General features: G+C 31.5%; 1 protein-coding gene across 1 annotated transcript; it reads right to left on the reverse strand.

Annotated features, from left to right (window-relative positions):
* Positions 1 to 4,010: 4,010 nt before the first annotated feature.
* Positions 4,011 to 23,335, reverse strand: LOC126891689 (uncharacterized). Its single transcript, XM_050660938.1, has 2 exons — positions 23,068 to 23,335; positions 4,011 to 4,790 (listed from the first exon to the last, which is right to left on the reverse strand). The coding sequence occupies exon 2, from the start codon at positions 4,710 to 4,712 to the stop codon at positions 4,086 to 4,088; it is 627 nt and encodes a 208-aa protein (XP_050516895.1). The 5' UTR covers positions 4,713 to 4,790; positions 23,068 to 23,335; the 3' UTR covers positions 4,011 to 4,085.
* Positions 23,336 to 25,075: the final 1,740 nt, after the last annotated feature.

Genomic DNA, 25,075 nt, shown 5'->3' on the forward strand with positions numbered 1-25,075 from the left:
AACCAATTTTTGTCTTGCGGAAAAACAAAATGAAACTAGCATATTTATAATAACAAAACCTATATTTTTTTTGCTCTTTAAGATTTTTCGTATCACTAATACTTTTTAAATTATTTTGAAAAAAGGAAATTTTTCAAAAATTTTTAGAAAATTTTGTTTTACTATAAAACCAAATGTTTTCAAAAATAAGCACTTCAAGCCAATCAAACTTAGAGTACATATAAACAATATACACCTACAGTTAAAATAAATGGTAAAGCGGTAACGATTAATTTTATTTAGGGTGCTAAATAGACGGAGGTTTTCACAATTTTTTTTACCAAAAAAGGGGGCCAACTTTTTTTTTCAGTGTAACTCGTTTATTTTTGGTGCTAGAAGCTTTTGTAAAAAACAAATATAAATAGTTTTTAGGTACTTTAAAAATGTTAATAAGCTTTTCCCGAAAAGTTCTTAATTTTTCGGTGATTTCACGTTGACTTATTCGATTTGGAATTAGACGAATAAGAACGTATTTTTCATGAGCTACAACTTTGTTTTTATTTTATTGATAGACTTTACTGATACACCATTTTTTTTGGGTTTTTTATAAGCTACACTTTTGCTTAGAACATTTTTTTCGATAAAATATTTACTTTTTGAGTTACTTGCGAAAAACACTCTGAAAACGTAGTTTTTTTGTCGAAAAATCAACAATTTCAATTGCGAATAACGCGGAAAGTATTGACTTACGTAAAAAACTTTATAGAACTAAAGTTGCTTATAATCGGTCAATTTATCCATTTCCGGGCTTATTTGAAACACGCGTTTTCACCCCCTGAGAAGGGGTGACTGTCACCCTCCAAGTAAAAGCAACCAATGGGACAAATTCAACTTTGAAGTGGAGGTTTATTCTATTCTATTCTATTCTATTCTAACTTTGAAGTGGAGGGTAAGTAGAACCTAAATCCAAATTTTCATGCAATTCGGAGTTGCCCCTGAAAATTACACTCCAAAACGGTCATTTATTGGGCTATAAAGCATACTTCGAATGAGACCTTCCACTATTGCTGCCAGATGGACCAAAAGCATAATTTCCTGAACTATGCTGACTTGCCCGGTTACTTCCATGACCACCAAAGAAGTGCCTAGAACTCTGATTGTTGCCACTGGAAGGAGTCATTACTTGTAGTAAAGCATTAGCAACTAGTAAGCCTTTAGCTGCATTGGGATTGCTTTCGTCATCTTTTTCGTCTTGAGTAGAAATAGACTCAACTGGAACTTTAGTTTCTAATTGGCTCTTAGATGGTTATGTGGTTACTTCACTTTTGGTGTCTTTAACTTCGTTTTTGAAACCTGCGTATGCAAAACCTTGATTTTTATTCTCGTAAAATTTTACCTTTTCTTTGTTTATTAGTGCACCTCACCTGGTGTACAGCATGAGAATACAATAGCCAAATACTCACCAATGTTCATGAAAATTGATGAAGATTTACCAAAATCGGAGCCAATAGATAATAGTTGATTTTTACATTCATTTACTGTGGTACTTGATCATGATTCATGTATGTTGTATGACGTTCAGTGGCTGTAATAGTGGCACTACTCAAAAAACACCTGTTTGGACTAGGGATAGATGTAAATGTTAAAATACACATTCTTTTCAGCATCAATACGGACACAACTCATAATTCAATATTAAGCCGTAAGAGGGTAGAAGTTTCGCTATTGTATTATGTGATCAATCCCAAATATTGGCTGCCTTACTCACACTATTCAGTTTGCACCCAACACTTGATATGATCAGCGCAGGTTATAATCATCAACAGTGGCTTATTTTGAGTTAAGTCAGTGTTGCAGACATATTCGGAGCACTTTTCGAGTGCCACCAGTTTCCTATTTTATAATCTTATTTTTTAATAAAGTTTAATTTGTATTTTGTAATTTTTTCTGTTATTACAGTGTTTATAATCCCTAGCTAGTTAATGAAAAAAGGTCTTGCTACAATAGTGGCATAACTCAAAAACTTTTTTCAAAAGTGGTATTTAAAAGATGAATTAAAAAAATAAAATTAAAATTATACCTAAGTACCTACATATATACATTATTAAATACAATTGTACCAAGTACATGTGAAATTATACAAGTACCTACATTAAATGACCCTTTAGAGAAGGTATCACTTTGACGATAATCTTCGTTTACGCAAACTGAAGCATTTTTGATGAATTTTTTGAGTTGTGCCGCTATTGCACCACATGTGCGATGGGCTATAATGTATACAAAAATATAAATTTATTTTAAAAACATTATAAAAAATATTCATATATTATGTAGACTAACTAAAAGTAAAATAGTTTAGGCATCACATCCACCGCCACCACTTCCGTCCCCTGCATCGCCGCCCCCACTATCTCCACCCGTATCATGCCTGTTGTGATCAGAGTCGCACGTGCCATCAACAGTATCAATTCCCCCTGCCAATAAAACACTATTATTTATGTCCTAAAGCATACTTTGAATGAGACCTTCCACTATTGCTGCCAGATGGTCCGAAGGCATCATTTCCTGAACTATGCTGGCTTGCTCCGTTACTTCCAGGACCTCCAAAGAAGTGCCTAGAACTATCATTGTTGCCACTGGAAGGAGTCAATACTTGTAGTAAAGCACTGGCGACTAGTAAGCCTTTAGCTGCATTGGGATTGCTTTGGTAAGTTTTTTCGTCTTGAGTTGAAATAGACTCAATTGGAACTTTAGTTTCTAATTGGCTCTTAGTTGGTTCTGTGGTTGCTTCACTTTTGGTTTCCTTAACTTCATTTTTGAAACCTGCATATGCGAAACCTTGATTTTTATTCTCATAAAACTGTTGATCTTTCCTTTGTTTATTAGTACATCTGATGTACAGTATTGGACTAGGAATAGATGTAAATGTTAAAATACACATTCTTTTCAGCATCAATACCGGCACAACTCATAACTCAATATTAGGTCGTAAGAGAGCAGAGTTATGTTATGTTATGTCATCAATCCCAAATATTGGCTGCCTTACTCACACTATTCAGTTTGTGCCCAACACTAGATATGATCAGGGCACGTTCTTATCATGAACAGTGGCACAGTTTGAGTTGAGTCAGTGTTGCAGAAATATTTGGCTTTCGCTAGTGGCACTTTTCGAGTGCCACTAGAGTTTCCTATATAATTTTTCCTCTTATTTTTTTAAAAAGTTTAATTTGGATTTTGTAATTTTTGTTGTTACTACATATAGACCTGGATCCCGCGTACCAAAAAAGTTGATTAATAGCAAGCTGAAAATTTGTTAATAGCTTAACGGTGTCTAGTCGGACAAACTTTGATGTATGGGAACACTGGAACAGCATAAGTTTTAATTGTCGAAAAGGTTAAACATTTGGATCGTCAGATTACGAAAACGTTCCATGTAATTTGTCGGACAGAACTTCCAATTGATTTGTTACCATTTCATTAAATTCTCATGCACAAATCAGACTGGTGTTTATCACCAACTGGGCATTTTAATGAGTGGAACACGAAGAACATGTCAAATGACAGGAATCATGTTGGTTAGTAATAGCAGTCTGATTTTTTCATGAGAGTTTAATGAAAGGGTAACAAATCAATTGGATGTTCTGTCCGACAAAATACATGGGACGTTTTCGTAATCTGGCGTTCCAAATTTTTAAACTGTTCCACAATTAAAACTTCCCCTGTTCCAGTGTTCCCGTACATCCCGTACTTCCCGTGTTCTTAGACACCGTTAAACTAATAACAAATTCTCAGCTTGCTATTAATGAACTTTTTTTGGTACGCGGGATCCAGGTCCTAACAGCTTTTATAATCCCTAGTTAGTCCATTTAATGAAAAAATGTCTTGCTGTAATAGTGGCATAACTCAAAACCTTTTTTCAAAAGTGATATTTAATAGATTAATTAAAAAATAAAATTAAAATTATACCTACACACTACACATATTATTAAATGAGCATTTTTTATGATTTTTTTGAGCGATTAGCTATAATGTACAAAAAAATATAAATTTATTTTAAAAACATTATACAAAATATTTGTATGCAGACTAACTAAAAGTAAAATAGTTTAGACATCACATGCACCGGCACCGCTTCCGTCCCCTGCATCGCCGCCCCCACTATCTCCTCCCGTATCATGCCTACTGTGATCAGAGTCGCACGTGCCATCTACACTATCAATTCCCCCTGCCAATAAAACACTATTATAGCGTGCCTTATGTCCTAAAGCATACTTTGAATGAGACCTTCCACTATTACTGCCAGATGGACCGAACGCATCATTTCCTGAACTATGCTGGCTTGCTCCGTTACTTCCAGGACCACCAAAGAAGTGCCTAGAACTCTGATTGTTGCCACTGGAAGGAGTCAATACTTGTAGTAAAGCACTGGCGACTAGTAAGCCTTTAGCTGCATTGGGATTGCTTTGGTCAGCTTTTTCGTCTTGAGTAGAAACAGACTCAATTGGAACTTTAGTTTCTAATTGGCTCTTAGATGGTTCTGTGGTTGTTTCACTGTTGGTGACTTCATTTTTGAAACCTGCGTACGCGAAACCTTGATTTTTATTCTCATAAAATTGTTGACCTTTTCTTTGTTTGTTAGTACATCTGGTGTACAGCACTAGAATACAATACGCAATTGCAAATAATAAGGCAGCAACTAGCAGCGCAATCCATATTGGCGTGAAAATATTCATCTTCAGTATTAAAACGACAGGTTAGTAACTTGTGACTTTCTTTAAATGGTATTAAATTGTCACAACCATTATGCAGACCTAAAAATAAAAAAAAATGTAAGTTTATGATTTGATATAATAAAATCAACATTATATACAGATTCGGAAAAGGTTTATGGTTAGTACAACAAATTTAGCGCAATATCTAACAAAGATACTAATATTAGGTTTTCATCTAATAGACAAAGGACACAAGGGGACTTATGTCTCCCTAGTCTCCCCTCCACAAGGTGCATGTACGCCCATCAGTTACACTGAACTATAAAGCCGATTATTTTCGATCCAACTATAAAGTTCTAAACCCCGAACAGGGAGAAGTTGGTTTTTTGCGGTTTCCCAACTTCATTGCACAATTATACCTGTTCGCCCCAAGAAAATAGCCGCAACTATTTTCTACACTCGTACGCTCACTGTCCACGCTGCGTCCAAAAACCACCTCCTGACCGCCGACGAGGGACGCAGGCTTGCCTGTCGTTGTACAATGGTTTCTAGGGAGCTTGGTCGAGGGCAAAGCACGTACAGTACACACATTTGTCAATGGAACCAACACCAATTCCATCAAACTTTCTTCTCTGATCTCTGAAAGTCAGCTGAACCACCACCGTCCGGCAAAACCCAGGAGCACCACGCCTTACCCCAGTGTCTTTTCGGACTGTTTGCTTTTGCGGCCATACTAACACATTCAACACGTACCCTAAAGAGGACAAAATCCTAAACAGGGACTACTCAATGAATCCTTTCAAATAAAGCAATCCTTTTCCTTTCACGAAACCCACATTGAGTATATATCCAATTATACTCCTCAAAGTAATATCTGTCTATATATTTGTTATTTTATTTAATTTTTAAAGAACTAATTTTATTTTCACACCTATTAGGTACCTACTTCCAAAAAATCTAAATAAAAATATAATTTCAAAGATACTATTTGGAAAATACCAAATATCTTATTTTTAATTAAAAGACGAAATTTTTCGCCCATTTTAATCTTAATTCAGTACATCCTGCCGTTAGTGTTCATAAAATAGAGGTAATGGATTTTGACAAGAGCTATGACCTTGTGAATATTACGTAAACTTGTGTACAGTACAACAGATTTGACTGCAACAGGTTTACAACTTAACTTCACTTGCACCGCCCAAACGAACGTCTGTTGTCTCTTCTTCTCGCGGTTGTAGATTGTAGATAAATCGGTTTCACTGTACTGCATCGTCATGACTCATAGCTCTTGTCAGAATCCATTACCTCTACTAAATTAATGTTGTTCTGAAGTTATTTCCTTGTGGCATTTTTATAATTAACTATTTATATGGGAAATAAGCCACAATTAAATTGAAAAAAATAATTTTATTAACGTTTCGACTCCCAAATCGGGTGTCGTTGTCAAAATACAAAATACTACTAAAATAAACAAAAATGTTGTTGCTAAGTAAAATATTCTTCTAATAATTTATTTAATCTGACTCATTAATATCGGCAATTCAGACATATATTATACATTTTAAAGTAGAAGACTTTAAAATGATATTGTTAATATTTATGAGTTGCGTTCCTGGGACGACTTTACTGAAAGATAGTTCATTCGATTACATGAAATTACTAAATTAACCTTTAAAATTCACTTTTACTCATAGAACTATAGGACCAGGGGCCCCTCCTATCAAATCAACCTCCGCTCTGACAGCGAGCTTGATGCAACGATGTCATTTAATATTTTTCTGTACCTTTTTTCCATGAATGATATTTACTATTTTTTTTGGAAATAAGCCAGCCACCAGTTGACTTATACCCATATACCCCAGGCTGTGGGTGAAAAAACGTGATATAATTAAGGAATTTTTGAAACCTATCAAATGTTGTAAAGGACGATGCCAGGAATAACTTCTACTAAAATGTAACCAAAAATATTGTGCGCTTTTTTTTTAATTGCGATTTTCATTTGTTAAATTTGCAATTTTTATTGATTTTTAATTTTGTAGCTTAGGATATTGATTTTAGAGAAAAACTTTTTAATAGAAAGTTGTAGTAAATTAAAAAACCTATAATTTGAGCTATGGTAAGTTTAATTTTGTTAATTGGTTGTTGCAAAACAGCCTGCGAAAGGTCCAAAATGGCCGTTTTTTACAATTGCATTATTTATTGCACAAATAATTTTTTTTTATTTTTTAAAGCTTTAAAATGAAGATCTTTCAATTCCAAACATAAAAAAAATTTTAACGCCAGATTAACGAATTTGTTGCTTAGATATTATAAATTGTTTATCCCAAGAGGTCAAATGTCTAAGGCTATAACTTTTTGAAAAAAAATCGTAGAAAGTTGGTGAAACATCCAATCTCCTTCTAAAGAGTTATATTTTCATATTCTGATGTAAATAAATGCGTAAAACATTTTTAAACCTCAAATTTTTGGATTTGAAAATAAGGGGGGCAAATTTCGTTATAAACATTTAGAGCTGAAGCGGCCCTGTACATCCTATAAGTTTTTAACTTACATATTATTGTTGCTGAAGATGAAACGAAGATTTATAAAAAATAAAAAATTTCTACGGCCAACTGAAGCCGAGATAATTTTTGGGTTTGAAAATAAGAGGGCAAATTTCGTTAAAAACATTTAGAGCTGAAGCGGCCCTGTATATCCTATGAGTTTCTAACTTACAGATTATTGTTGCTAAAGACGAAACGAAGATTTATAAAAAAATTTAAATTTTCTACAACCAACTGAAGCCGAGATAATTGTTTTTTTTTTCTTAAATGATAGTTCCTTTATTTATGACAATTAAGAAATTATTTTACAGTCATTTACTAAAGAAAGACTTATTATCTTAAAATAAAAATTATTATAAAATATAATTACATTTAATTATCAAAAATTATTTTTTAAATCGGTGCTTTTGCAAGCGGCCGAATTTTGCAAATCGCCCGGCTCTAATCAAATTCGCGCGCTCGGAAAAATTTTACGTAACTTGTATTAAATTTTGACAGAAAACAATTTAATAATATTACCATTATATACAGTCTATTTACCACTGTATTTGTTTTTCTTGATAAACTTTTATATGTGAAATCCAAAAAGAATAGTCACTACAAGAAGAAAAAGTTTTATATTGTATATTATAGTAAGAAGTAACATTATTATTATTATATTTATATAACAATGAAAAAATTAAAAATATAGTTATATATTTCATATATATGTATCATTTTTGTAATATTATTTCTTCAGAAATGAAATTTCACATATAAAAGTTTATCAAGAAAAACAAATACAGTGGTAAATAGACTGTATATTATAATGGTAATATTATTAAATTGTTTTCTGTCAAAATTTAATACAAGTTACGTAAAAATTTTCCGAGCGCGCGGATTTGAAGCGAGCCGGGCGATTTGCAAAATTCGGCCGCTCGCAAAAGCACCGATTTTAAAAATAATTTTTAATAATTAAATGTAATTATATTTTATAATAATTTTTATTTTAAGATAATATAAGTCTTTCTTTAATCAATGACTGTAAAATAATTTCTTAATTGTTATAAATAAAGGCACTACGACTTACGAAAAAAAAAACAATTATCTCGGCTTCAGTTGGTTGTAGAAATTTTTTATTTTTTTATAAATCTTCGTTTTGTCTTCAGCAACAATAATCTGTAAGTTAGAAACTCATAGGATGTACAGCGCCGCTTCAGCTCTAAATGTTTATAACGAAATTTGCCCCCTTATTTTCAAACCCAAAAATTATCTCGGCTTCAGTTGGTCGTAGAAATTATATATTTTTTTATAAATCTTTGTTTCATCTTCAGCAACAATAATCTGTAAGTTAAAAACTCATAGGATGTACAGGGCCGCTTCAGCTCTAAATGTTTATAACGAAAATTGCCTCCTTATTTTCAAACCCAAAAATTAGAGGTTTAAAAATGTTTTACGCATTTATTTACAACAGAATATGAAAACATAACTCTTTAGAAGGAGATTAGATGTTTCACCAACTCTATACGATTTTTTTTCAAAAAGTGCCTTCGACATTTGACCTCTTGGGATAAATAATTTATAATATCTAAGCAACAAATTCGTTAATCTGGCTTTACAATTTTTTTTATGTTTGGAATTGAAAGATCTTCATTTTAAAGCTTTAAAAAATAAAAAAAAATTATTTGTACAATAAATAATGCAATTGTAAAAAACAGCCCTTTTGGACCTTTCGCAGGCTGTTTTGCAATAACAAATTAACAAAATTAAACATACTATAGCTCAAATTGTAGGTTTTTTAATTTACTACAACTTTCTTTTAAAAAGTTTTTTTTCTAAAATCAATATCCTAAGCTACAAAATTAAAAATCAATAAATATTGCAAATTTAACAAATGAAAATCGCAATTAAAAAAAAGCGCACAATATTTTTGGTTACATTTTAGTAGAAGTTATTCCTGGCATCGTCCTTTACAACACCTGATGGGTATCAAAAATTCCTGAATTATATCCTGAAATCGACCTATTTTTCACCCACAGCCTGGGGTAATAAGTTTATTTTGACTTTCCATATAAGTTTCGATTTTCACTTCCGAAATTGTTCTCAAAACACAAAACATTAATAAATATTATTGTTATAAAACTGTCTTTTCTATTTTATTATTTATATTTTTAGGCACTAAGTTTACTTTAAATAAAGGAAGACTTACTTATATTATTTTATTTACATAACTTATTTAATTTACTTAATAGTTACAAATAACTCAAACGAACACATCTAATTTATTTACAAACTCAAATTTATGATTTTACTAACTAAAACATAATAATTCCGATATACTAATACATTTCAAAATACACGGCGAACAACTCGATTCGGATACAATAATTATAGGGCTTTTCATCGATTGTCATTTGTTTCGAGCTTCTGTCACATGTTGTATAATCTGTGTATAATATTAATATACACGGATTATACGACATATGACAGAAGCTCGAAACAAATGACTGTGAATGAAAAGCCCTATTACGCGTCGATAAAAACTGACCGTCGATAAAAACTCACTTGGACCGCGATAGTCGTGACGTCAAAACGTCAAAAAAAGGTTTCCAAACACGTTGTGTCTAGGTACACGCTAAAATGTACGCAAATAAAAAAGTTAAACTTCATCAAGCTAGTGACTATTTAGCGTGCACAGTGACTGTATATTTTGATACACGCTATTTTGATATCTTTAGTGTTTGTTTGATAGAAAAATATTTGTTATGACCTTTAATTCTACCTAACTTTTTTATTTGCGTACACGTTAGCGTATACCTAGACACAACGTGTTTGGAAAAATTTTGACGTTTTGACGTCACATTATCACGGTCCATTACAAAAACCCCTATTTATACATTATTACAATGTTTCAAAATAAGAAAGATTATTACGGAAGAATTCATAGAATAACAATCGAAGGGTTATTTACACAATAGCAAAGCAGGTAAAATCGAATTTACCAGAAAAGGATCGAACGTCATAAATCAATAGTTTGTTTACGTTAAAAGATAAAATAGGCCCGGTAGTGAGTAGCCTGTATCGTCACAGACATTATGTATTTATTTCGATACATACAAGGAAATAGCAGATCTAAATAGATCAAATCAAAAAATTAAAGCACAGACAGGTTCTATAGGGGAGTGCATATAGATTTTCACTTCGGAAAAAATCAAACAAGATAGAACTTTTTGTAATTTCATTAAGAAATGTTTAATAAACAACACATCAAAAAGTTCTACTCTATTAAACAAATGAACTGCGACAGTAGATGTTAAATAACTCCTAAAATATAAATTTTAGAAAAAAACTGACTTGACCATTGAAAAATTCAGGAAATTTTACACAAAAAAAACCTTATATAAAGATTTTTCTAAAGTTAGATCTATAGCTTCTATAATTTTTTATTTATAACGCTAAAGTCACCCTTCTCACAAACATTGGCGCACTGTAAACTAGCGTTCTAGACCAGGGCGCATCTGTAAAAATATTTGTACATTTGGACGTTGAGAGGTGACTCAAATTTTTTTACAGAAATTGCTTGAAAATAAATCAAATAATAATATTTGAGTTATCCTCCCTCTCAAAAAGGTCCGGAACATTGTTTAAATAATCAAAATGTCAAAAAATTAAGGAAAAATTCGATTTTTTTCTTGGTTTTTTAATTATAACTTTAAAAGTATTCATTTCCGAGAAAAGTTGTACTAACATAAAAGTTGCATAATTAAATTTCCTACAATATAGAATTAGTTAAAAATTTAAAAAATAGTCACCCTTGTTGCAAAATAGAAATTATTGTGAAAAAAACATACAAAAACAAGTACTCGTATTTTACGTTTTTCAACCATTTATGCTACACTTAGGACCTTCATATTTCACCCTGAAAAACTTTATGATTCAATAAAACAATACTGTAAATTTCGTTAAGATCGGTTCAATAGATTTTGCAAAATAAATTTTGCAATCCAGCTTTCGTAAAAAAATTCATTTTTTCAAAATGTTACAGGACTGAAAATAAAGCAGATAGCAAGTTGAAAATTTTTTTTGCTTATAGAAGTGTACTGTACCTTTCATTCTCAATTTTACAAAATTAAAATTGATTAACACCACGGCGTCAGGAATTTTTTTAAATAAACATTAATTATTGGTGCTACGCGCAGGACAGCGGATAGTTTGCTCTGATTGGGCATTCCAATGACCTTTGATAATTATTGACACATTTTAATTTTTATTACATTTCGATATAAATAAATAAATTTGTTTATTGCAAAATAAAAACACATACTCTATCCTTTGATATAACAATTTTATTAGCAAAAACTTTCTTTGATCATATATTTTAACTTAAATAATAAAAGTTTATTATTTTTAAACATATGCAATTGTTTAAACAATATTTCACAAACAATAATAAAATTAGTTTGATTTTTGTGGAATTAAATTATTAAAATACAACAAAATATAGAGTAAGAAAATAATATATTAGATAAAGATTGGAAGACATTTTGGTGGAAATCAACTTGTATGAATCGAACACCGCTGTCCTGTGCGTAGCACCAAAAATTATTGTTTATTTCAAAAATTTTCTGACGCCGTGGTAATTAATCGATGTTAATTTTGAAAATTGCAAATGAAAGGTACAGTACACTTCTATAACAAAAAAAATTTCTAACTTGCTATCTGCTTTATTTTCAGTCCTGTAACATTTTGAAAAAATTAATTTTTTTTGCGAAAGCTGGATTGCAAAATTTATTTTGCAAAATCTGTTAAACCGATCTTAAAGAAATTTACAGTATTGTTTTACTGTATCATAAAGTTTTTCTGGGTGAAATATGAAGGTCCTAAGTGTATCATAAATGGTTGAAAAACGTAAAATGCGAATACTTGTTTTTGTATGGTTTTTTCGCAATTATTGCTATTTTGCAACCAGGGTGACTATTTTTTAAATTTTTAACAAATTTTATATTGTAGGAAATTTAAATACGCAACTTTTATGTCAGTACAACTTTTCTCGGAAATGAATACTTTTAAAGTTATAATCAAAAAACGAAGAAAAAAATCGAATTTTTCCTTAAATTTTTGACATTTTGATTATTTAAACAATGTTCCGGACCTTTTTGAGAGGGAGGATAACTCAAATATTATTATTTGATTTATTTTCAAGCAATTTCTGCAAAAAAATTTGAGTCACCTCTCAACGTCCATCTCAAAACAGATCCGCCCTGGACTATTCGGCGAAGTGCACGGTTGAGTTATTTTGATGTAATTCTATAATTAATGGATAAATTGAAATTTTTTAAATTGGACATGAAAGAAGAACAAGTAGGCTATCTTATGGTTATAATAAAAAGAAGTTAAATGTATGGGCATAAGTACGGTGTGGGCGGAAAGTGAGACTTACATGAATTTTGTTTAAAAATTATTTATAAATGTGTAACTAATACTATTTTACTTATAAAACTCTCAGATTTGCACAACTTATCAATAGTAATACCATAGTGATTCAATTTTCGCGATAAGTCTGTCGATTTACTTCTAAACGAAACTGAGTTGCTTGAAAACACCACGAGTCCGTAGGACGAGTGGTGTTTTCTTTAAGCAACTCAGTTGAGTTTAGAAATAAGAGACAGACTTATAAGATAAATTAAATCACGAGTGGTATTTTATTAGACTATTTCACGAACAAAGTGATAGGTCAAAAATTCAGTAGAATGAGAGGAAGGAATTTAATAATAATACATTTGATCTAGGTAACCCAAATCTACCCATTTTTTGAATAATTCACAATTAGTCATAATCATGAAATATTTATTATAACTATAAATAATTTGTTATAATTATTTTTTCCACCTACCTCTACCGAAAGTATACTTTTCCGGACCTGATTGTAGGGAGCAAAGTTGTACTTTTCCTCCCTAGGGAGGAAAATATTTTAGGGAGGAAAAGTAAAAGTGACGTCATGGTATTTCATTCATGAAATATAACTTATTGACGCCCTGTACAATATCTATTTTCTATTACGTAAGTATCTATACATTTTAACGTTTATTTAAAAACACTCTGTATTTTGCAGAATGGTAAAAAACAGTAAATTGTTATTCTGATTTAACAATGTTTACATTAATAATTTGACTTATATTTGACAGTTGACAGTTATATTGTACGTACTTGTTAGTTTTAGTTCTAATAAATTTTGTTGGTTAGTTACATAAATAAATTAAGTAAAAATGAAAAAATGACTTGTTATTTGAGGAAGGTGGAAAAACCATATGTATAACATGGGAGTAAAGTGCCTTTTCCTCCCTTGAATGATTACTGCCCTCCGCTACGCGTCGGGCAGTAAACTTCATTCTCGGGAGGAAAAGTAGCACTTTCCTCCCTTGTTATACAAATAGCTATTTACCTATAACAATAAATAATTTGTACACGAAAAAAATACATTATTCTCGACTATAATTATTATAAACGGTGCAATTGTAAAATTTTTGAATAGTATGACCGTTATTAGGTGGATACCAAGGTCCCTATACCATAGGTTGTATGGTAACTTTGACATTGACAAATGAAATATTGTCATCGTGACGTCACCCAGACGATCAATTTTACGAATTGCTTGTAAACATAATAGGATACGTGGTTTGGAGGCTATATTTTGTTATTAAATATCGTTAGTGTTTTAATTTGTGTTTATATCTTGAGATATAATGTATCTATAGATATCATTAAGCGTTTTTAGTATAATAACTTAAACCCAAAACTCTTTTACAAGTGTTCAGATACATTTTAATGTGGTTGCGTTAAGTACCTACTTACTTACTGGATTGCAGCCATCTGAAGATCGTTTGAATAAACAATTATAAACTAAATGAATATATAAAATGGGGAAAATTCCCTTTATTGCACTGAAATTGTATTTTTTTTATAATTTATTGTTAACGTAAAACTTCACAGGTACCTATTGAATGGAATCATAATGTTTTCATAGTTTTAGGTATTATAATCAAGTACCTAACGTAATTAGATGCTCTTAAGGGAAAAACTACTAATTTTGATACATAAATCTTTAGTTTAATCTCTTTTTCACCATGTTTTACATGTTAGGAGGAATTTATAATAATGTGTACTACATGCATTATCCCCAATTCAAAATTATTATATACCTACTCAAAATCATTTAAAAAAGTAAATTGTATTCAACCCATTATTAATATACCTAGGATATTTTAATGATTTAGTCCCATATATACACAAGAAAGAATCTACTTCTGCTTTAATTAAGTATGTAGTAATGCTATTCCACTGCATATATTTAATTGCAATTATATTCTATGATTTTTGTAACTCTACAGGCATCTACCGCATTTTTTAAAGAATATATGAAATAAATAGTCATTAAAAATCCAAACGTATTTTTTTTAATATACATATTTTCAATACATTCCTACTTTCCGAGTTCATTTCAATGAGTGAAGTGAATGAATTTGAATGCAGCATTCTGGGTGACGTCACTCCCGCCATTAGATTCTCGACGCTGATTGGTGGAAAGTTACCATACAACCTGTCTATTTATGAACCTTGGGTGGATACAATGTATTGTTGCTATTATTACTTGATGTACTTGGAGTATTCCTAAAAGTATTCACTATGTTCTGATGATGTTCGGCACTAAGATGTAAATACGGTTTCATCGAGTTCGAACTTCCATGTCCAGTAATTTTCATAGCTTGTTGTTCACTAACGCCAGATTGTAGTAACTGACTAACTGCAGTGGCACGATTAGAGTGATTCGTTATTTTCACTTTTTTAGTGTCTAATCCTATCTTTTCTGCAGACATTTTTGTCCATTTGGATATTGTATTAATACCAATAGGACAATTCTTGTACCAATTACTATTATTATATTTATTCCACTTGCCATTCACAGTCAGAAAAAGTCTATCATTGGTAATAGTTTCCCTTTTCGATATAAGTTTCCGGTATAATCTCACAGGACACATTTCAGGATTCTTCAAATTTTGAGTAAGCCATTTATTATCTGCACAGTTTTTATCACCACCTTGGCGGGTTTTGGAGAATATCGGGTTATATGCAATTCTGTTTGTTAAACAGCCTTTGTTGTTAGTCTCTTCCTTGAAAAAATGTAACATGGAAAAACTTGCTTCGTTACCTAAGCTAATTCTACGGCAGCTATATGAAAAAACTTCTTTTGGAGTCCCTCTGGCGTGTCCCATTGTAAGCACATATTTTTATATTCATCCGAAGTCATAGCGACAGAACTCATTTTCCTTTTATCGGGTACAGTTTGCAACAATTTTCTCTTACTATCACGAGCCGCTCTCGCTTCCTTGAAGGTTATATCTTTGAAGGGATCAATATGTCTCTGATACTCACAGAAATATTTTTCTTGTACCAATTTTGCAGTAGTGTTCCATATGGTTTTAATAACACTCTCCTTGTAATCACTACCATCAATTTTTCGCATGTTGAAGGCCCAGTCTTTTAGAATGAATGCTAGTCTTTCGTTGTTATTTTCTGCATCTAATTTGTAGTTGCGATCCACACAGAACATCATAAATTGTCTCCATATATAGGATTTAGATTTTCTTGTGTTACTCGGTATATTTTCTTCAATGTTTTGGTTTATAACTTCGTTTGAAGTACCACCGAAACGACTCATTTTGACGTATACAGCTACAATAATTTTTTTGGCAAACGTCAAACTTTGCTTTGCGATCGGTATCCATGGTTACGTCGTTGAAAACACGAAGCTGATAGACCAATCAGAATTGAAAGACAGTTGGTGTTTTCGCGATAACACAAGCTGTCTTTGGTTTGTGATTGGTCAGATTATGTGAAAATTTTAAGATGAGTGAAATAGTCTCTAAAATACCTTACTAAACGAGGTTTCATTAAAAAAAAAATCTCAAAAATTTAATTCAAATGATACGCGGCGTCTCAAAAAATGTAACTTTTGAAAATTTCGTAGTTTTACAGAATTTCTAACATTTTAAGACGATATTACTCAAGTTTGTATAAATTAATTACAATTTTATACGTGTGTTTTTAAAGCTTACGATGTAATCTTTAAAGTGCACTAAATTATTTTACTTTAGAAATGAAATAAACAATTTTTTTTGAGAAAATTAAGAAAGATAAAAAAATGTAATACAAAATCCGAAAATTATCTGCTAAAAAAATGTTTATACAAAATGATCAAAACTTTTTTCTGTGAAACTTACCTAAAATAAATTTAATAATAAGCTTCAACAATAATAAATTTTCAACAAATTTTTTTTTGTGCTCTTATATAGTATGTAGGCGTAAATTGGAACCTATTGGATAACTTTTTTATTATCAGTTTTACGAAAAAAAGTTATTCTTTATAAAATACTCTGCATCGTATAGAATCTAAGATGCAACCATGAGATATCAAATTTTATTAATTTTATACGAGGTATGACAAAAAATATGAATCTCACTCAAAAGTAAAGTACCTTTAAATTTCACAATATCGAAAATTACTATTAAGAACAGTTGTTTGGAATTAACAACTAAGTTTCAACGTTCAATTACATCCTTCTAATTGAAATATTGTGCACTATAAGGGCACTTAACTGTTAAGCGAAATTCATATTTTTTACATATTTCGTATAAAATTGACATACATAGTTTGATATCTGATCGTTGTATCCTTTAGTTTAGAGCAGGTATAGCATTTTATGAAGAATAATTATTTTTCGTAAAATTGATAATCAAATAGTCATCATACTTGTAATAAAATGATGATGAGTATCGCATAATTTCAGAAAAATTAAAAAAAAATTTCCATTAGAAAGATGTAATTCTATATTAAAACATAGTATTTAATTCCGCATAACTTTTTATAATTACAATTTTTAATATTCTGGAATATAGAACTCTTTAACGAAATTCATATTTTTGACATATTATCTCGTATAAAATTGATCAAATTTAATATCTGATGGTTGTTTTAGATTTTAGACTATGCAGAGTATTTTATGGAGAATAACTTTTTTTCGTGACATTGATAATACAAAAGTTTCCCATATTATGGTTCCTAGCTACGCAGACATACTGTATAAGAGCTTCTGTATAAGAATTTCTCAAATTGTAATGCCATATTCGGATTAAGCATAATCAAAAACAAAATAGAAACATATTTGATCAAAGTAAAATGATGAATTCAACGATATTTTTAAAATTATTTATACAAAACAATTGTTATTGTTTAAACAATTAATAAACAATTAGCGGCAAAATCTGTAAGTAGAACTTTTTACTTTAATATGTATTGTTATGATCTGCTTTCTATTACTTTTATATTAATTAGTATTTATTTGATTAATTATTTAATTAACGCAAATCATACATAAAAATTAAGAAAAAATCTCAGGATGCCTTTTGTCATAAAAAATTTAATTAAATTCTCTTAGGTTATACTTATCCTTTCTCGTGGCTTCAGTATATTTATCTTAGTTGATCCTTATCGGGATCAAATAGGAAAAGGAAATAAATAGAAAAATCATAAATAAGCACATACAATTACCTTTATTATCAAAAGCAATGTTCTGTAAATTTATCAATTAAATTCTGTGGGCATAACTGTCCAAAAGAAACTGTTACCATATAAATTAATCTAATTCAAACAAATATTTATCGCTTTGTTCTTGATACCATTAATAAAACCAGCTAAACAAACAAATTTGGTATTCGCAAAATTACTTATACTTCCTATTAAATTTTTGAAATGTTGGAATCTTAAATTCATATGCTTTTACGTAAAAAATTAACTTCTGATTATAAAAAAATCTATCACATGGGTTATTGACTGACCTTTTTGATTCACACACAATGATGCTCCTCTTGACCCAAACAGCTCCTCCTTGTTGATTATGTTAGGCTACCAATCAAAGCCCTCTCCGTTCTCAGCAAAAATCCAGCAGCATACCAGCAACTATTTCTCCAAAACACAAGCCAGGCCTCTTTTTTGCCAGTACTCGTTCAATAAACTCCAAAACTCTCTCCTCTCTTTCTCTCAACAATAATCTCCTGAGACCCCAAGTATCTTTTTTACTTGGTGTCACAAATAATTTTAATAACGATAATTCTTGTAACTTACTCTCTTGGAGTTTACAGAATCAAAGAGGTATTTCTTCTCGATTTGATTTGTCTCTCGTTCCACTTGTTTCAGCTACTCTCACTATCAAAACACCACTAGTACTTGCTTCTGAACTACTCACGAAAACTTATGACTGCTCCTCTCGGCTGCAGGTAACACAATAATCTCCTGAGACCCAAACTGTCTGAAAATTCAACCTTCTCTCCTTCCCATTCCAAATTGCCAAACCAATCAGAGACATTTTTTCTTCCCCCCTCTTTTTTTCATTCGAAAAAACCACTCATACTTTCAAAAATATTCCTACCATCATAATAATTACTTTCGGGAAATTCTACCAATTTTACTTGGGGTTAAACAAAAAGCGATTAAAATTCCAAACTTTCTTTACCTTAATTTTCTAAGAACTAATTACCTATGGCTTCTACCATTCCCGTAATAAACAATCGGTTTAAAATAATAATCCTAAATAACTTTCACTTCACTTTTTATTTACAAAAATGTTTTTAATTCTTCATGGAAAACTTCATCAAGGAGAAACCACCTTGCGTGAAAGCTAACTTCTAATAAATATTTACAAATCAATATACAGGGTGTATCAAATTTATGTGCCCGCGTTATATTAAAAAAAATAAATTTTTATTCTATCTTTGATTGCCAAATTGATACACAATAGTATATATTAGTAACAAAAAAAGTTTTAGAAAAATATAAGCTTGTTTGGATTATTCCGAAACAATGCATGTTTTCGTTATTTCTTGACTCCCCTACTAGAAAAAGCACAAGAACGAAAATCCTTAAAAATGATGAAGGGAATATTATTGATGATGATGAAGGAGAGATTGTGTCACCGGACCAATTATTACATTCAACAACTATTTAATTATATAAGAAAAGAACTGTAATTAGAAACCAGTGAGGATACTAGACCACCAACAGTTTGAGAAGAAGTCGTCTGTGTCACCAAAAACACAAAAAATGGAAAAGCTACTGGACCAGATGATGTGCCCATCGAATTATTATAACTCATTGATGAAGATGTTGGTGATGCAATGTTTGAACTCTTTAATCTAATATATCAAACTGTCACAAGTCACATGTCCCAGACAATGGCTGTAATCGACCTTTGTAGCAATTCTCAAAAAGTCAAATGCAACAACCTACCCAGATCATAGAAAAATATCTTTAATGAGTCACACCCTCAAAACATTTTTGAAAATAATACACAGCAGTATTGTGAAATCTCTTGAATGTGAAATTAGTGACAAACAATTTGCTCGATAAAGTCAGGCATGAACAAATTATGGAAATGCTGAAGAGGGCAGGAATTGACGGAAGAGACCTGAAAATAATAGCTAACCTGTACTGGAATCAATCAGCAGTGCTCCAAATAGATGGAGAATACACAGATCAGGTCAAAATCTTAAGGGGAGTTAGACAGGGATGGACAATTTCACCGCTGGTATTCAATCTGCACTCAGAGCACATTTTTGAAGAGGCTCTAAAAGATATTGATGAAGGCATCTCAATAAATGGAGTCAAGCTCAGTAACCTGCGGTATGCAGATGATCCAATAGTGTTTTCCAATACCTGCAAAACTTAATAAACAAAATAAGGGAAACAAGTCGAACATATGGACTAGATATAAACACCAGCAAAACCAAGCTAATGATCATCAGCAAGCAAAACATAAATGGAGCAAATCTGTATGTGAACCAAATGAGAATTGAACGTGTCTCACAATGAAACTACTTGGGAACTATAATCAATGAGTCGTGGGACAATACTCAAGAGATTAAATGCCGCATCGGAAGGCTCCTTAAATGTTACGTGTACTCAGTGCTACTATACGGAGTAGAAACGTGGACATTGAAGGCAGAAACTCTATCGAAACTTCATGCTTTTGAGCTATGGTTATACAGAAGGATCCTAAAGATACCTTGGACAGACAAAGTCACCAATGAAGAAGTACTACGGAGGATGAACACAACCGCAGATTTAGTCAATATCGTGAAGGGCCGTAAGCTGCAGTACCTGGGACATATAATGAGGAATCAAGGCAGATACGAGCTACTCCAATGCATTTTACAAGGTAAAATTGAAGGAAAAAGTACCCCAGGATGAAGAAGAATATCCTGGCTTGCTAACCTGAGAGCATGGTATAGAAAACCTCAACACAACTATTCCGTATAGCAACCAACAAAGCCATCATATCCAGAATGATTGCGAACTTTCGGAATGGACAGGCACCATAGGAAGAAGAATTTGCTTTAGAAATGGTATGGGTACAAGAGATGCTTTATTCGGTATAAATGTGCTGGTCCAGAGATGCAGGAACATCAATCAGGAGATTTACTTTGAAAAGGCATTTGATATGGCCTAACATAAAAAGCTTGTAGATATTTAAAAAAGCAAAAATACAGTCGTGGTATGAAAATTATATCTAATCTATATTGGAATCAAACTGCCAAGGTAAGAGTTGACAACCAGAACATCCGACGTATCACAATACAGAGAGGAGTTCGGCAGGGTTGCGTGCTGTCCTTCTACTCTTCATGTAGGTATAGCTGAATAAGTTCGTCGCCTTCGAATTTTGGTATTACAGAAGAATCCTACAAGTATCATGGATTCAAAGAGTGTCACGAATGAAACGTGGAAGTAACTAGAAAGATAGAAAATGTAGCGGAAATATTTATTTATCAAAAGACGAAAACTTGAGTACTTAGAATTTGTGATGAGAGGGTAAAAATACTCATTATTATATACAATTTATGAAACGCAAAATTTGAGGAAAGTTCAATGTGGGAGTACCAAGAATATACTGGCTTAAGAACCCGAGAAAATGGTTTGAAGGCAGTAGTGCATAACTATTTCGAGCGGCAGTCAAAAGGGTATGTATAGCCATGATGATTTCCAACCTTTGATAGAAGACAGAACTTAAAGAAGAAAAACAAGAAGAGGAAGAAAAAGAAGAAGAAGAAGAGAAACGGTTAAATTTTGCTTTTTCCCTGGAGTATATCTTCGCTATCAGGACAGTATTGTTTATATAATTAGACATTATCTTATCCAAAATGCTATTAAATAGTAATGAGCTTAGTGAGTCACTTATCTGATACCACTGTATATCTTAATGGGTTTTGTAATTTAGCCTTTTGTTTGAACTGTAATTTGTTTATCTATTTTAAAATAATATGTGGTTTGTGTTTTGATTTATGACATTGGTTTGAACCAATTGCCAGCTTAAATTTTTTTATTAAAATTATCATTTTTTATTGATACAACTTCCTAGTTTTGACTGAGTTACCTTATATTTTATTAACTACTATAATAACTCATAAATACCTATGAAATGAGCTCTAGAAAGTTGGTAGCATCAAAATGTAGCAAGTTATGATGAAAATACGAGGACCCTTTCGAATTTTTTAGGAAAAAGTGCCAAATAAAACCTACGCCATTTTCTAAAAAATTAAAATTTATAGTAATCCCTATGAGACTTTCTTTACTTTGGTATAATTAATGACCTTAAACATTTTTACCGGTTTTGAATGCATACCTGTTTAAAAAAAATGATTTAAAAAAGTCAGAATTTTTCAAATTAATTTCATTTTCTTTTGATAATAGCTCCAAAAATAATCGATATTCGTAAAAAATAATACAGAACGAAATGTAAGCTTTTTTAACAACGATATTTCTTTTTTGTAGGGTATACCTAATAATACATACATTTTTTTAACTTCAAAAAATAAAGGATCCAAAAGATTAAATTTTAGACATGTTTCGAGAGATGTGGTCTGAAATACCTAACCCATATAAATATCAGAATGGACAGCAAAGTTAGAATTTATAAAACTTGCATCAGACCTGTTATGACCTATCCTATGGCATTGAATCAAGAGAAGACACCAATAAAACCAAAATCATGCTACGAACAGCCGAGATGAAGACACTAAGAGAAATAGCAGGGAAGACAAGAAGGGATAGAATACGAAACAACATCATTAGGGAACAATGTGGTGTGCAAGATTTAGTAAGATGGGGTAGGCAAAGACGACGAGAATGGTTCAGTCATGTAAAAAGAATGGAGGACTACCAAGACTTAAGACAGAAAAACCGTCTAAAAGCGTGGTTGTTTTGTTGAAAAAATGAACATATTCACTGCCAAATAACTCGAAAAGTATCGACTTAGTGAAAAAACTCTATAGAACAAAAGTTACTTAAAATTAGCCAGTTTATCCATTTCCTGACTTTCTTTGGCCGAATATTTTTTCACTCCCAAGAGGGGGTGAAAACAACCCCCAGGGCAAATGCACATATCGGCACAATATCACTTTTTCTTTGACTTGTTAGCTATGTGTATGCCAAATTTCATGTCAATCCAAGCGGTTCTTTAAAATTTAGAGGTTTTGCAATATTTTATACCGTTAAAGAACGGACTACTAGTTGAATAATTTTATAGACTTTCACAGATTGCACTATCAGTGATTTTATTAAAATTAAATTAGTGTCAGTGTGACAATTTTTTTGGGGCCCCTTCCAAAGGATTTAATACATGCCTAAGATGGTAGGGTTACGGTACTGGTTAATACTAATACCACTAATAAATAGTTAATACTAATATAATAAAAAGTATCCTAATTTTTTAATTTCAAAAGTATGTATGTACAAAAAAATTACTTACCTAAATAAATACTAAGGCAACCGTTTGATAAAAGTACAACATCACCTACAAGACGTCTAAACATCTATTGTTGATATTGACACTCATTTTAGTAATTATGAGGCATGGGTATACCCCTTTTCGTCAAAAATAATCAGTAAACGTGTTTACCATCATTCTCACTCTCTCGCACAGTTTTCTGTGGTTCCAAATTCCTGGTATCACCACAGATGGTCAAGTCAAACTTGTGCAACGTTGCATATTTTGCGTTTCCTAAGAACCGATTCAATATAGTTGACCAGCAAAATAACAGTTCAGTGAATAATATTTACAATACGGATGAACTTCATGAATTATTATTAACAGAAAATTTAGGCATGGGCGCCGCTCTAGGGTTAATATCAGAGAGGTGCATCTACAGGGTGATTGATTAGTAGGGTAAAGCTCAATAGATCCGCTAGAGTAATAGATAGCAATAAAAGTTAATAACAAAAATTGTAGCCAACCTTGAGCTTCACACCCGTGTTGAGCTGGCCCCCTCACTTGCAAAAATTAAAAAACAAATAGCCCTGATTTATGAGCTATTTATGAGCTCTCATATTCCGCAAACTAAAAATTTTGAGCTCGTTCCACTAAGCAGGAATTTAATACCCTAGTGGGGGGGCTGAGTCAGCCCCCCCACTACTTAAAAATAGGAATATTGAATCGGTTTTTGCGGCAGAATTACGACCTATTTATGAGCTCTTGAAATTATATAGTTTCGATTTTTGAGCTCATCCCCTTCACCCCCAAACAACCCTTTAATTGATTTAACTTAAGAGAAAGATGCTGAGAAAACTTAAAATATATCGTATTGCGAATATAATTTCTATAGCTTAGATACTCTAAGAATAAACTATTAAATCAAGAGCATTTCGATTATTGAGCTACAACCCCTTCGCCAGAAAACCACCCTATCTTCCCGGCTTAAGAGAAAGTTGTACTTAAAATGCGTGAAACTAATTATTTGGCGACTACATATCATTTAATAATTTATAAGCTTCCAAATTACGCGCATTTAGATCAGTAAATTGCAATTTATTTTGTATAGTGCAGTCACTGAAGGTAAAAATCAACGATTACCTTCAATTTCGGTGAACCATCATCGATTTTCACGAAAATTGGTCAGTGGTTAGAGGATACGTCAAGAAACAAAGGTGACATGGTACCACCTTGCGCCTTTACCCTGAGGGTGGATACCGCCCCTTCTCGGGGGTGAAAATTATTTTATAAAAAATAACTGCAAAATAAAGCAAAATTTATTATATAAAGTTAATAAAATAAGTAAATACTTTTTAAGTTATTAAAGATCAAAGATTTTAATTATTTGTGAAAAAAATGCATGTTTTGAAGAGGTTTTTTGTAAATCACTGAAAAACTGTAAGTTTTTACAAAAAAATTAATAGTAGTTTAATTCGTATAGCTTATATTCTAAGAATAAACTCTAAAATCACGCGCCTTTCGATTATTGAACTACAACCCCTTCGCAAGAAAACCATCCCATATTCCCGGCTTAAGAGAGGGTTGTACTTAAAATAATTTAAATTAATTATTTGTCGACTATACATTGTTTAATAATTTATGAGCTCGCAAAATATAAGCATCTCAATTATTGAATTGCCATTTTCTTTCTATAGTGCAGTCACTGAAGGTAAAAATCAACTATGACCTTCGATTTCGGTAAATCTCCATTCATTTTCACGAAAATTGGTGAGCGGATTTTGATACTATCAACTTTTTCTGGATCTTATTTTTCATAGGTATTTCTAAGTACTTTGACAAGTATTTAGTACCTAAGTGTTATAAAATGCATCTCTTTCCCGTTATTTAAGCTTGAACCCTTAGATTTGAACAGTCGCCGAAAAAAATATACATTTAATTACCAATAACTTACTTTAAATTAACATTAAAGGATTTTTCAAGTAAGCAATTTATTATATTTCTTATTAGCTTCAATTTTAGTGATGAAAACTTTTTTGTAAAAACTTAC

The sequence above is a fragment of the Diabrotica virgifera genome, chromosome 9 (genome assembly GCF_917563875.1).
Source record: "Diabrotica virgifera virgifera chromosome 9, PGI_DIABVI_V3a".
NCBI lineage: Eukaryota > Metazoa > Arthropoda > Insecta > Coleoptera > Chrysomelidae > Diabrotica > Diabrotica virgifera.